Raw genomic sequence first — 12,717 nt, 5'->3', positions numbered from 1 at the left:
TCTGGTAAAAGGGGTGTATACCTCTTACACTTTTTGGTGCCCCCCCCCCCCCCCCTTCGTTTGAAAAGCGTTCCGCCGCCCCTGGGGTGATGAATTATTTGTTGCTCCAGTAATTTACAGAAGTAAGAGAAACTGGTCTGTAGTTGGCTGGGTTTGATTTGTCCTAGTCCCACTAACTGGGTCGTTAGACCTCCTTTTTCTGACATTTGGGATGTTACTGTCGTACTATAGCTAGTACGACAGTAACATCCCCAATGTCAAAAAAGGAGTTCTAGCGACCCAGTTAGTCAGGACTAGATTTGTCCCCATTTTGTATAGAATAATAGGTGTAATGAAACCCAAGGCCTCGCACACACTAGTCTTTCTGAAGGGAACCTAAGGATTTATGAAACATGTTGGTGAGTATTGGTGCAATATTGTGTAGCGGCATTCTTTAAGAATTCTTGCTAGAAGCAACTTCCGTGCCAGCAGCTTGATTGACTTTGTAAAAAGTAATATTAATTCGTTGATGACAATGAGTTTCAGTACACCCTCCTTATTGTGCACACTGATGTGGTCGATAGCTGGGGTAAAAATATAGTTTGGTGGTGGCATCGAGCTAGTATCCTCATCAGCAGTGAAAAGTGAATTGAACTGGTCGTTTAATGCTTCTGCCTTGTCACTAGATGATCTAGCAATCTTCTCATCTTTGGCGTTGATTGGAGGAATCCCAAAAGCATGTTGATTTTTGGCTTTAACAAATTTCCAGAAATGTTTTCCGAAATGGAATTTTAAACACAACCACCGCTTTAAAGTTCTGTCCACGGATCACTAAAAAAGGAGTGCGTTCTTTCAGCAAAACGAAAACATTTCACACACACCCCAATATGATTTGTTTTCGTTTTGCTGAAAGAACACTGACCTTTTTTGTGATCCGTGGACAGACGCTTAAAACGGTGGTTCTGTTTAAAATTCTGTAACTTGAAAAGTACATGAGTGATTTGAACGATTCTTGTACTAAAATAAAGCTTCTGGATTGAGTTTTCATATCCTAGATTTTGAAAGTGCTACATGCAGAAATTCACTAAAATAATGGTCCCAACATTTGGGTTTCGTGTTTTATTTACTCGCCCTGTATTATTAAATCAAAGTGAGACCACGACTTATAATTACACTCCTCCAAAGGGCTTTCCCCAAAGAATATTGTGCATGAAACTCAAACCATTGCGCCTTGTGCAGTCCATGAAAAATCCAGATATTTGGACATTTCATGGATTTTAGACTCGTGGAAAAGATCTTAGGGACAAAATTAACACAGCAGCCACAGATTCATTTCTGCATATATTTCCATAATCAATAACGTTACTAAGCCTCAGTACATACTATTCATGTAGCTAATCGTCATGTTTATACAAAAGTTTTTTTTTAATAAAGCAATAATCAATGTTGTGGAATGGAATCAGTTCAAATTTTGTTTGCTATTGGTTATATATTAATGAACGGGTGCAGGCCAGCTAGACTGGTTCCCTTACCTTACAATTTTCCGGCATCTGGAAATCGATCCATTTGATCTTTAGTGGAGTCAGGGAACCAGACTACTTGAACGTTTTTTGTTTTTCTTGGTTTTTCCAGCATTTTCGAAGAAAAAACTTCAAACATGTCAGTGTAACAAAATTTGATACTAACCCCTCAAATAGTTCATTTCTGACAATTACAGCAAAAGCCAATGATGTACATTCCCTTTAACTGGATAAACCTTAACAATGATTTTGATCGAATTTAGATATGCAGTGATAACATTTCTGATAGCAAAATTACATTGAACTTGTTACTTTCAATTACATTGAAATTATTTTGAATTATGATACAAAGTCTCCTGATTCGGAATTTTCAATTCCTTTGGTTATGATCATTTTTATTCTATAAATAGCACAATGACGTATTGGTTGAATATTACTAACAAATCTTTTTTTTTTGCTGCGTGAACTTTTTAAAATTAAACTCAACATGATAATGGTTTTGTGTGCATTTACACATGTAGTGATAAAATTGTTGTCAGCAAAATTACTTTTAAAATTTATTTAATAAAAAAAATTACGTTCCATATTTAGTAAGTTATGCTATTTTATAAATAGCACCATTATACGGGGTGGTAAAAAATTTTAAAAAAAAAGGCAAGAAAAAAACAAATGGAACGGCATACTTCCACTACCTTGAACACTCAAACCACCTGTACCAATTGATGGAGAATCCTTTTAAAAGAATTATGATACCAAAATATCCCGAATCGGTCCAGTTGTTTTTGCTGCAGAGCCTATTTTGTGAAGCACACTTCTTTCATGTGGGTTTTATTACATCACTATTCCTCTATCAATTATAATGTAAGTGCAACCCCCGGGCGCGGTTTAGTAATTCATCGTGACAAAAATCACCCCCACCTTGCTTCACAAAATAGGCTCTAGAACAAAAACTACTGGGCCAAATCAGGCGATCTTGGTTTCATTGTTCCTTTAAAAAGATTCTCCATGCATTGGTATAAGTGGTTTGAGTCTCGGGGAAGTGTGCCATTCCGTTTTTTTTTTTCGTTTTTTTTTTGACCACCCTGTATATAGGTTGGATTTAAGTCACACTTTGTGCAATTTTATTTCTAACATTCTTAATTCTGCAATAAAACTTTTTAAAAGTTCTCGTACAAAGCACACGCAAAAATATGCATCCACATAAAAATCCATTCTATTAAAGTATGCAGCATCAGTATTTCAGGGCCAAAAATGTAATTACATATAATATTTTGACACTGTGTCAGAAATTATTTCAGGGCCAAAAATGTAATTACATATAATATTTTGACACTGTGTCAGAAATTATGGACTAGTCTACATAGTTGACAAACCTGTCATTGTGCGTAGCCACTAGCCAGTCCCTATGGACCAACAAATAAATCTTCAGTCAACACTAAAACAAAAATCAATGATAATTAACATTATTTACAAATCAAATTTATTTCAATTAAAATTTGTATCATTTAACTTTACCTAAATTTTACGAGCTGCTTTTCCCACTTTTTTTTTTAATATACCAATAATGAAGGGTTCTCAAATTATGTTTATTAGGAGATTTATCACAATCCATGAAACTATAAACTACTGCAACTAGTCAGCAGACTGCAGAATTGTCAAGTCTGTGTCCAAGTTTTAAGCCATGTTCACCCGCAATGGACCTTTATCATGCTGCCACCATTTCAGTCATGTTCCCTGCATCCAATAACAGTACTGAGTGATACTGTTTTCTGTGCAAAAAGGAACCAAACTATTTTTCCTTCCAGTCTGGGTTTGGTTACATTGATTTGAATGGGAACAAAATCAAATGGCTGCAACATGATACCGGTCTATAGGTGGGGATGGGGTGACATCATCCGATGAAAAAATCGATTCATTTTGCACCCCACTTTTCATTGGTTGCCTATGTGTAACCATTCAGCACTCGAGACTCAAGAACCATTGAGTTTCAAGAACATAGGTCTGGGAGCTAGATAAGCCAACATAAAGAAATCCCGTTTGTCCGCACTTGCCTATACGAACTGTGGATACTGCTATGTGATTCTTGCTCCAAAAATGACGGTCTACAGAAACTAAAAGTTTAAGTCAAAGTGGCATTCCTGACATCACTGGTCATCTTCCTGCGCATGATACAGGCACTGTAATTTTTCTTGTCTAAAAATATGTCCCCATCATAGGCCACATTTTTGTCAGTCGGACACTGTTAGGATGCCGTTTTGGCCGTACAGACATGAAACTTGGGTAACATAACTTGGGTAACATAACTTTGGTCTGCTCTGCTGCTTTAATTTAATTTTTAAATTGAATTAAAGCTGCTAAAGTTCTTCAATAAATGTGATATAAATTTCTGTTTTTATAACCATAAAATGGTTAATAACTCCCCACAACCGCCGATCAAATGAAGGAACCCAATAGATCACCTGCTTCATACTCTATAGTGTCAGGCGTCCATCATACTCAGATAATGTGCTCCCTCGGTCTAAGGAGCCTAATCACTTTGTTCAGTAAGGTTTATACTGTTGTCGTACACGTGGACGGATTCGTATGTGGCGGCATTTGCTTCTTCCAACTGTGAGAAGGAGTGAAAGCAAGAAAACCACAGTGTCAGTACAATGTATGTAAATACAACTGTAATATTATAACATAACCGAAAAATATACCGTTAGGGAGACATTCCCATAGACTTGTGAACAAATAATAATCCAGCTTTCCTAACCCTAACCCCAATTTCCATTATCCTACCCCCACGACTTTCGGTATTTTTTTTACTAATTGGACTATGAGCAATCGATCTAGCCTATAGGGCTCGTTCAATGACGGCCATTTCTGTAGGAGAAGTGCAACTGCGTATTTTACACAATCTAGCACGCATTGCGCAGTGTTGAAAATGTTCCAAACAGGCGCTGTAAGATTTACACAACATAAATAAGTCAAACTCAAAACTGAAAAACGAGAGGTGAACAACTGTGATTTGAGAGAAGATTTAAACGACTGCAATGACAAACTTTGTCATAGTTCAACTGGTAGATTGTTTCAGAGTTTGAAGGTGGCGTGTGGGAATGAACGATCTCCCCGTGAGTGATACGTCCGGGGAACAGTCAACTGTGTTGTTGTAGCTAAACAAAGGTTGCATGATTGGCTTTATTGTTGGATGAGATCGGACATGTAGACTGGTGAGGATCCATGGATTGTTTTGAAAGCGATGCAGTCATTGATATACCCAGTGGAGTGATTTCTATTCAGCTGATAATGCATGGTACGTTTGGACAATGACACAAGACGAACGACGGCATTTTGAAGACGTTGGAGTCTGTCAAAGAGGTACCGAGGTACCGGTAGGCCGGGAGATACAGAAATCAAACCGTGATGTTGTGCATGCAAGTGCATGTACCAGTTGCTCCATAGCAGTAGGGGTGAGATATTTTAGAATGAAGCCCAGGTTGCAAAGATGAAAACGGGCAGATTTGAAAACCGATGAGACCTGGTGGGTTTGTGACAAGTGTGAGTCAATTACATGTAACATGTATGATTCCAAGGTTACAGCAACTTGTAGAAGGCTGCATGTGAGTATCCTCAATGCGAAGGCTGGGGATGTCAAACTTGGCGAGCTGCTGTTTCGAGCTAACTACCATGAACTCGGACTTCATGTCATTCAGTTTGTGACTGTATAAACGCATCTACGTTTTGATTTCGTCGATGCACGCTTCTAACTTCATAAAGGCAGACTGCACGTTGGCTTGCAATGGGTCAATGGAACAATGCAACTGAATGCCATCAGTGAAGCAATGATAGTGAATGTTGTGTTTTTGGATGATGTGGCCAACTGGAAGTATGTAAATAGTAGTAGTGGGCCCCTAACAGAGCTCTGGGGGACACCACAGTGGTCAAGGTGGGTAGGGGATGATAGTTCTCTATTAATGTTTCCAGATTGATGCCAATCCTTCAGGTAGGATGAACACCAGTCCAGTGCAGATCCTTGAACTCCAAGGGAGTACAGGCGATCTATCAGGATGGCATGATTGACTGTGTCGAATGCTGATGATAAGTCAAGGTGCACAAGAGCGTTCACTCTACCAAAGTCCATCTAAGAACATGGTTAGCAAGGTGAACAAGAAGGGTCTCTACACTGTGGCTCTGAAGATACGCAGATAAGAAGCTGTCGGTTAGATGATTTTCCAGCAGCAATTATGACGACTTTGAAAAGGCGATGTACTCCAGTATCTTCGAAATGTAGGGCAGATCTGAAACAGGGCGCTAGTTTTGGAGTTTGTTGGGGTCGAGAGCCGACTTCTTGAGCAATATTGCACATGGGAATGTTTGAGATGGGAGGGAATTAGCAACACCAGATTCCATGATGTTTGTGATTGCATGTATAATGGAACTAGCACACTGAAGCTAACGTAGGGATTGGGTCTAGATCACTACATGTCGCCGGTGATTTGAAAACTGATATACGAACTTCCTTGGGCGAAGCTGAGTGGAGAGTTTCAGTATTCGATGTCGGCTGGTAACTAGACGTGTCAGGCACAGGGGGAGGTACTGCATCCCGATCAGCAGAAAGCTTTTGGAACAAAGAAACGGCTGAAGCGATCAGTAGGAGAACTCACCGAGTCAGGAAAAGGTACGTGAGGCACCTTGGTCCTGTAATGTCAGGTACTGAGTGGACCATTCCTGATTTGGCCACAAGCCCCCCCCCCTTCACCTTTGCTTTGTGTACATTTCATTACAGTGTTTGTAACCATGGTCACCTAAGCAGCAGTCATGATCTGATTGGTCAATGCTAACTGTTTTATTGACAGACAGGAAGGGTCAATACCAGAAAAATTATTGAGAAAATAGAGTAAACCAGAAAAAACAAACTATTGTTCGCACTTGAAATTCCGAGCTAAGATGAAATTTGTAATCGAAACTGGCCACAAAAAAAAAAAATCCGCCATGAACAAGTCCAAAGCAACATCGGGGAGTCAGTCTGGCACGGTGGTCTGAACAGTCACAGACAGTTTAAAAAATCATTCCTCTCCCCTGCCTTGCCTTTTACACAGGCTAGTTACAAACAGTCAGATCATATTTGAAGCAAGCACTCTGACTAGTCAAATTCAGTCAACAGACAAAAGCAGGCAAGTGGTATAAACACAGCTGGCTTATCAATCACCTAGTCAAAGCATAGCTGTATCAAGCTACATAAACAGTCACAGCCAGGTAAGCCTGCTTTATGTAGGCTAGCTGTGAGCTCTTTATTTGCTTCCAAACAGTTACTTGATTGATTTTGACTGAAAGGACAACTTGGTAGAGAATGTATGTTTGCATGGGCGTGTTAAATAAATAAAATAAAAAAAAACAGAAATAAAGAAATACATAAATAAAATGTATAAAATATTCTGTAGAACACACAAAATGTCTTTGAGCTTCTAAGTACAGATATATTTCCAATTAACCCTAACAATCCCAATGCAATCAAACTCCAACACCAGGGTTTGTTGGAATCTGTTGGCGTGAGTACTGCACTAGTAAACTGATTATGCTTTACATGGGGTCAGGCATACCACCATAATCAGAGTCCAACAGTTTGGGTGTGGAGTTTACCACATGGTGTTGGAAATTGCAGGAATGAGGAAGGTTCCTAGTAATGCACTCAAGGGGTTAGGGTTAAAGCAAAGAATTATTTATTTGCTTAAAAAAATGTCCTATAGCCCCTATGGCACCTATACACGGATGTTGCGGGCTGTACAGAACGTTTCTTGGCAACAACATCTCCCTAACTCTGTTCTGTATGGTGCCCTTCCCCCTATCTCCACCACCATCAGACAGCGTCGCCTTCGGCTAGCCGGTCACGTTTATCGACATAATGAGCCAGCTAGTCAAGTTCTCCTCTGGAATCCTGAAGCCCCTCGACGAAAAGGTCGTCCCAACATGACCCTGAAAACATCCATCGAGCTAGAAACTGGTCTGAGTGGTCCATCTCTTTCCAACACTATGCTCGACAGGGACAGTTGGGCCCAACTCATCAAGTCATCATGAAAATGAATGAATGAAGAAGAAGAAGATAGCCCCTTAGCATGGTGTGCCATGACAGTGGGCAGTCTTTGTTCCTGTGTGATAAACTTGATTAGGTACTTAACTGAATTTAAATAACAAAACCTGCCCGCTGTCATGGCGCACCGTGAAAAGAATGATTGCCAAGAAGATACTTACAATGCTCTTCTTTGGTTTTGTAACCAGCTTACAGAGTCCAACAAGAAGGAATGCTATTATAAGGCTAGCTCCGATAACAATGCTAAGGTACTGCATCACCAGTGCTATAATCCCGGTCAGCTTGATGCCTGTGTCATAGTAACCTATGACTTCTTCATTTGCAGTGACATCCTGGAATAGAAAAAATCAGACTTGAAATGTCCGCCATCTATCTGACTATAGGGAATGTAGCTCCAAAGATTTCACTGGGCCTGTAAGCCCTCAAAAAGCGGGGCAAGTGTAGAACACCACTCCTCACTCTAATACATTGAGAAACACGTTGGCATAATATTAAAATGTTTTGCATTGTAATTTGTAAAGATGTCTCTTTTCCCAATACGAATCACAACAAAGTGTGAGTGAATTATACAGGGTGAGTAAAAGAAAATGAAACCCAAAATGTCGGGACCATTGTTTTAGTGAAGTTCTGCATGTAGCACTTTCAAAATCTAGGATAGGAAAGCCCAATTCATAAGCTTTCTTTTAGTACAAGAATCATTCAAATCACTCATGTAATTTTCAAGTTATGGAATCTTAAACACAACCACCGTTTTAAAGTTCTGTCCACGGATCACAGAAAGGTGCAGCAAAACGAAAACAAATCACGTAGGGATGTGCGTGAATTGTTTTCGTTTTGCTGAAAGAACGCACACTTTTTTGTGATTTGTGGACAGAATTTTAAAACGGCGGTTGTGTTTAAAACTCCGTAACTTAAAAAGTACATGAGCGATTTGAATGATTCTTGTACTAAAAGAAAGCTTCTAACTTGGGCTTCCATATCCTAGATTTTGAAAGTGCTACATGCAGAACTTCACTACAACAATAATCCCAACATTTGGGTTTCGTTTTTTTTTACATGCTCTGTACATCAAAGGTATGCCCCTTTCACACTATTCCACAACAATTTGGCAAAGCTTGAAAAACACCCTCACCCTCCAGAATATTTTGTCCACTGAACCTGTCCTAATACAACAAAATGCAACACTCGATGTGTGATGCTACAAAGTGTGAGGAGATCTAAAACTTAGGTCAAGATTCCTACTGCCAAGCTGCCTCAGAAACTGTGGACCTTGACAACTGTAATAGGATCTAACAGTGAAATTGTCCGATGTAGATGTAGATGGTACTTCCCATAGAGCCTGAAAGTTGGTGGCGCACTTCCGCGACCCTTGTATATCATATTTGGTTCATTTCTTAAGACAATCACCCTCGGAAAAGACCTTTGTAAAATTGTTGCTGAAATGGAAACTGATAAAACACCTGCCTTGAAAGAGAAATATCAGGCCAAATTCTGTCGTCTCACTTCCGAGAATCTAAAATACATGCGGACTTGTGCAACTTATGAATGCATACCCCTTAAATCCGTGGTCATTGGGTTGAATTGAAAGTAAAATAGAAGACCAAGATGTCTTTTAAAGTTTTCAAATTATGTGAATAAACTGGAAGGACTCATTAGTATATAACCCTCCTGCTATTTAAACAGTCACAGAGAGTTAAATTTTCATCCACTTCCTCTGCTATACTTTTAACACAGGCTAGTCACCAGCAGTCAGATCATATGTCAGGTAAGCACTAGTCAAACTCAGTCAACAGACCATGAACAGACAAAGCAGGCAAGTTGTTGGCGCACCTGGCTTATCAATTACCCACAGCCAAAGCAAAGCTGTATCGAGTTACACAAACAGTCACTGCCAGTCAACCTTGCTTTAATGCAGGCTGGGGATTCTTAACTGTTGAAAACAGTCACTTGATTGATTTTGACTGAAGGGACTACTTGGCACAGAATGTATGTTTTCATACGAAGTTTAATAAAAAAAATCTTCATCCACTTCCTCTGCTATACTTTTAACACAGTCTAGTCACCAGCAGTCAGATCATATGTCAGGCAAGCACTGTGACTAGTCAAACTCAGTCAACAGACCATGAACAGACAAAGCAGGCAAGTTGTGGGCGCAGCTGGCTTATCAATTACCCACAGCCAAAGCAAAGCTGTACATGCTGTTATCGAGTTACACAAACAGTCACTGCCAGTCAATCCTGCTTTAATGCAGGCTGGGGATTCTTAACTGTTGAAAACAGTCACTTGATTGATTTTGACTGTAGAGGACTACTTGGCACAGAATGTATGTTTTCATAGGAAGTTTAATAAAAAAAAATCTAAAACTGACCGTTTTTTGGGAGGCTCCTGTGATCTGCTCAAGCCAATGTTAGGCATGTTTGTTCTCACACAAGTAGACAATGTGAAAACAAAGGTGCACAGAGCAAGGAGACCTAAGAACGACAATGCTGGATATGGAAAGTCGTAAAATAAAATTCGTTTTTACTCATTTTCCAGCGATTTTTCAGTTTACATAAATTGAGTTTCTAGTAACAATTTGACATTTTCTTGTTCAAGGATGATTTTCTTCAAAAAATAAATGCAACAAAAAGTATTGCAATTTTAAGAATTTTTGCACATTACTTTTCCTATTACATGTAAGGGTTCCATAAGCGCGCCACCAGGGGTGAACTTTCAGGCTCTATTGTCTCTGAACTGGCAGTTTATGCATAAGTGTTGCAGACCAAAATGCAACAAGGTCCACACAGACTTTAGCACCTGTTGCACTGTGTTGCACCTGTCAGGGTTAGGGTCAAGTGTTTTCCTACCTCTTCAAACCAGAATCCCGGCATGTACATGGTCTTCACATTTGCTGTTTGCCTGTAAACATAAGTAATAAATTCAATATCAACAACCAGGGCTGGTTTGTGTCAACTAAATCTAATTGCCCTCTGTAACTTCGAATTTGGATTTCAAATCAAAATATCTTCCAGTGATGACTAAAGGTCGGTGGTTCTAGTCCCGTCCGAGCAAGTTTGGCAATTTTTTCTAACATAGATCTCTCTCCTAGGGCGCAAGAAAGTTACAACTGTGGGTTCAACGCCACCAGGTGCGTGTGCGCGCAGTGTGCAAAGTGTTCTAAACACGTGCGTGTTGCCCAAAATTGCTTCGAAATATGGCGCAGCCTGATGCACGTCAAGAAAATTTGATGCCCCAAATGCCAATGCATATGGCAATCTGTAGGAAGTGACATCTTTTGAGAGAGATCTATAGACGGATCCGGGCACGTGATCGCTGAACATCACAAGGCTCCGTTAGCCGTTAAGCGGAGAAGCCATGGTGCATGCTTTTTGTAAAAAGCAACTGCCCCATGACGGATTACCTGAAATGAACCTAGCACAATGCTTTCGCCATTTAAAGGGGCCATCGTGACAGAATTGTAAGCGTGCTTGAATTTGTCTTTACAGTGTTTATATAAGTGATGTGATCAAGCTAAATGAGTCGTCTGTCGGGAATTTTCATTTGCAGATTCAGGCCAAATATAGGGCCACTTCATCACATCACTTCATCACATCTCTTGGTGTTCCGACTTCCATAATTTTTGAACTAAAGATGGTATCAGCATGCGGTTTTCACAGCAGTAATCGGTAATGCTGAGATTGTGCTCTTTTCAAATTTGTAAAAAAAAAAAAAAATTGACCAGGGTCGACAAACGACTCATTTAGCTTGATCGCATCACACATGTTATTCCTTTCTCTGTAGGAAAAAAACCCAGAATGTTGAAATTAATGGTCTTACTCTGAAGTGGTTAGGGCAGTTCCAGGTTGTCGGACATACATTTCGAACAATTCAACAAGGTGCATTATAAAAGTTATCAGCATAAAGTGGATTACAATTCTGAAAAACATGTACCACTTATAGTAGTTACAACAATGATTTAACCAGTTCCCACTGGAGTACTTGGTTACATGGTATACATGCAAAAGTTTTCCGAAAGTCAGATCGGATGACTGATAAACCCACAACGGGAGAGGCCGGAAATATCTGTCGGCGACCCACTCTCAGCGAGCGAGGCTGGAAAGATCAGGGTATGCAACCCGCAGAATGCGCAGATCATGCCTGAGCCCATCTGGCATTGACATTCGTGAAAAATATTCCCGCGCCTGGGTCTGGTCATTGTCAAAATAAACCCGGCATGAAAAAAAAAATTTACTCGGCTTTTATTTGTAGTGGAATCAGCTCGAATCACCATGGTGTTGGTTGATTTTTTGTGAGTACTTTTATTCATTAATTTGTCAGTAAAAGTAACGCTGTCAATAAAATATGGATAATTAGATCAAAATTATACACTTTTCATTCGTAGCATTTGGAATTTTTTTTTTTTTATTTCTTTAGGGTTTTTAATTACGTTAAATTGTCCTTATAAATACTTCAACATATTTCACAAAATTTGCTTCTATGGTTGCGAATAACAATGAAGCAATGTCTGCAAATTTGGAGGTCATCAATGGTATGGAGTCGACCTTCTCAAATCAAAGTCTGAATTTGGATAGCATCAGAGGAGTTTATGAGGCAGACAGACTCACCATACACCTGAGACTTGCTGTACATATTGGTTAATCTGCAACCTCATACGGAGTTTGAAAGGCATACCTAGAATCTGCACACAAATGAGTGAAGAAAATTCAAATTCAAAATATAATTCAAAATAATAAAGCGGCAGAGTTACTGAAACCGATCAGTCCTTCAGTTTCCAGAATATTTCTGATATTTGTTCCTGGAATTACTGGATTTATGTCAGGGGAACTGTGAATTACAAGTGAAATTACAAGTGCTAATTCAATAATATTTTATGATTATAACTGAGTATTTTTTTTTCTAAAGCCTTCTTGTACAAACACAAGCTCATCACATAATCATACAAGGTAACCCGTCACCACACTTCGATTAAAGTCAAGAAAATAAGAGGGGCACTTAATAAAAATGTGAATAGAGTACCGAAGTGTGACGTCATTTAGAATCAGAAAGTGTGGTGCAAACGAATGGAGTACGCGTGCGTGTTGGTTCATGGGCTGAATCACCCGATGTCTTTCACACACATTTTGTGCGTGTGACGTATTCACTTCGGTA

At 39.5% G+C, this 12,717-nt stretch overlaps 1 protein-coding gene across 2 annotated transcripts in view; it reads right to left on the bottom strand.

Annotated features, from left to right (window-relative positions):
• Positions 1 to 1,853: 1,853 nt before the first annotated feature.
• Positions 1,854 to 12,717, bottom strand: part of LOC119740916 (scavenger receptor class B member 1-like) — a 46,502-nt gene continuing 35,638 nt past the window's right edge. The window contains exons 11-15 of one of the 2 annotated variants that reach the window (XM_038216394.1): positions 12,174 to 12,247; positions 10,416 to 10,467; positions 7,731 to 7,901; positions 5,998 to 6,099; positions 1,854 to 4,107 (exon numbers count right to left, since the gene is read on the bottom strand). In XM_038216394.1, coding sequence (XP_038072322.1) covers positions 4,027 to 4,107; positions 5,998 to 6,099; positions 7,731 to 7,901; positions 10,416 to 10,467; positions 12,174 to 12,247 — 480 coding nt within the window. In that variant the 3' untranslated portion in view covers positions 1,854 to 4,026. The remainder of the gene's footprint in view (positions 4,108 to 5,997; positions 6,100 to 7,730; positions 7,902 to 10,415; positions 10,468 to 12,173; positions 12,248 to 12,717) is intronic. The other variant, XM_038216395.1, reaches the window with a different exon arrangement.

This window comes from Patiria miniata, unplaced genomic scaffold (genome assembly GCF_015706575.1).
Source record: "Patiria miniata isolate m_02_andy unplaced genomic scaffold, ASM1570657v1 HiC_scaffold_5, whole genome shotgun sequence".
Taxonomy (NCBI): Eukaryota; Metazoa; Echinodermata; class Asteroidea; order Valvatida; family Asterinidae; genus Patiria; species Patiria miniata.
Note: the sequence above shows the minus strand (reverse complement) of the source record. Positions and strands in the feature narration are given on the sequence as shown.